This window comes from Cyprinodon variegatus, unplaced genomic scaffold (genome assembly GCF_000732505.1).
Source record: "Cyprinodon variegatus isolate N-32 unplaced genomic scaffold, C_variegatus-1.0 Scaffold555, whole genome shotgun sequence".
NCBI classification, from domain to species: domain Eukaryota; kingdom Metazoa; phylum Chordata; class Actinopteri; order Cyprinodontiformes; family Cyprinodontidae; genus Cyprinodon; species Cyprinodon variegatus.
Genome location: NW_015151008.1, coordinates 116,846 through 118,912, shown reverse-complemented (window position 1 = coordinate 118,912; position 2,067 = coordinate 116,846). Strand labels below are relative to the sequence as shown.

General features: G+C 44.0%; 1 protein-coding gene across 1 annotated transcript in view; it reads right to left on the bottom strand.

Moving 5' to 3' along the window:
• Positions 1-2,067, bottom strand: part of parp4 (poly(ADP-ribose) polymerase family member 4) — a 44,223-nt gene that overhangs the window by 35,151 nt on the left and 7,005 nt on the right. Inside the window, exons 4-7 of the mRNA XM_015391675.1 lie at positions 1,314-1,353; positions 1,040-1,118; positions 857-961; positions 524-682 (exon numbers count right to left, since the gene is read on the bottom strand). Coding sequence (XP_015247161.1) covers positions 524-682; positions 857-961; positions 1,040-1,118; positions 1,314-1,353 — 383 coding nt within the window. The remainder of the gene's footprint in view (positions 1-523; positions 683-856; positions 962-1,039; positions 1,119-1,313; positions 1,354-2,067) is intronic.

Here is a 2,067-nt window from a genome sequence, read left to right as displayed (position 1 = left end):
TGGGGTTAAATATCGGTGGGGTGGCCGATGTCCGATATTCAGTTTTAAGGCCGATACCGATAGGGGGCCGATTATATCGTGCATCCCTAATTAATTTGGGTGAATTGTTTTAATAAATAGGCTCTGAAGGGTAGAACCAGCATGCATCTGGGGGGGCTGCTGTGCAGGAGAAACATGGAGGAAATGTTTGTCCTTTTTTGTTTGCTTACCTGAGGAGAAATAAAATGAGAAAAATGAAGGAGTTTAGCTAAAAAAAATTTTTTCTTTTGCCTGCGTAAATTATGCATCTGCAGCCTTTCTGGACCTTTATTCTGTTTTATCAAAGTTGGGCCACGACAGCCGGAAACATCTTTGTTATTTATCAAAAACAGTATTTCCTTCCTTCTTATTCCAGTTTTTATTAACCCATCATAGAAAATCCCTGATCAATAATCCAGGGGGTGTGAATACTAATTAAACCCCCAGAGGTGTTGCCACATTGGCCTTAAACAGGATGTGAGGCGGAGCAGACTGTGTATCTGACCTGCTGCAGGGGGGCGGAGCCAAGCGGCTGCACCTCAGCAGGGAAGTCGCCCTTCAACTGCAGGTCGGAGTGCTGTAGTTCTTCACTCAGCTGTTGGTAAACGTCCACGGCTTTATCTGAGATGGAGGGAAACACCAGCCGGTCCATCACAGCCGCCTTCTGAACAGACAGACACTGCAGGTCAGAATGGAAGCTGCTTTGATTGATCAGTGAGAGCAGAGATTTGAGTCAGAGTCAATCTGATGTCTGTAAACAGAGCAACCATTTGCAAAACTGGTGTAAACCTCTTCCTCCATAACCCCGCCCCCTTAAGTCATCTTAGTGATGTCATACTTTTGCCGCCACATCGTCCTGCCAGTATCTGGCCACACGGTAGCGCCGCCCCTCCTCGGCCGCGGCGCTCTGCAGCTCCAACACGCACCACCTGCTCCCGTTATCCTGCAGACACACCGGCTTCAGTTTGAGCCGCAGCATCAGGACCAAAACTAACTGAACAAACAGATAAAACTGCTTCACCTGTCCGAAAAACGAGTACAGCGCCACCTGGAAATCATCAGGGAACGCCGGGACATCAGAGTCCGATTCATGGAAAATTCTGGGTAATTAACAGAATGAGGCGAGGGTTAAATTTAGCTAGAATTTCTGTTTTCAGAATGATTTTATGTTCTATGGTTGTTTTATAAACTAGGAAGTTATTGTGGCTCAGTGATGAAGATCAGACAAAGATCAAAGAAAAACCATCATGATGTGCTGAAGATGATGATGATGATGAAGATGATGATGGTCCCACCTGAGCTTCTCATCCTTTCTTTCCTTGGTTTGTTGTGCTGCTGGATGAAGAAACATTATTAGACACAGAAGAAACATTTCACAACTTTTTAGAACATTTTTATCAAAGAAATAGATTCCTAAACATTCTATGGTGACCCAAAGTTCTACTACTTTATTCCTCTCCCCAGTTTTTTATGAGCCCTTCTTTTCCCTGCCTTTATAGGCGCGTCCCTAAACTCCAGCGTGTCCTGTGCCTCCCACCAGGCCTCCTCCTGATAGGACACGCCTGGAACACCTCCCACCAGGAGGCAACCAGGCACTGGGAAAAATCGAAATCTAGATCAGTCATTTTTTCTGATAATAAGTGCATTTGTTCTTGGATTAAGGAGGTAAAAGAGACATTTTCCCAATGGAACAAAACAATTTACACTTAAAATAAGAAAACTCAATCGTATTGTCTAATTTCAAGTGCATATTATCTAATTATCTTATTCTAAGATTAAAAATACTCATTCCATTGGCAAATTATCTTATTTACCTGCTCAAATTAAGGGTAAATACACTTAATTTAAGAAATTTTTACTCATTTCTAGATCGTCTTCCCAGTGAGGCATCTTGAATAGACGCCACCTCCGCTGGCTCCTTTCGAAGTGGAGGAGCAATGGCTCTACTCCGAGCTCCTCCAGCTAACTGAGCGTAGCGACGTGGAACGCCACATCTGGAATCGCTTCATAAAACGATGCAGGAGCATCTGGGTGGAGATGCTTTTTCTA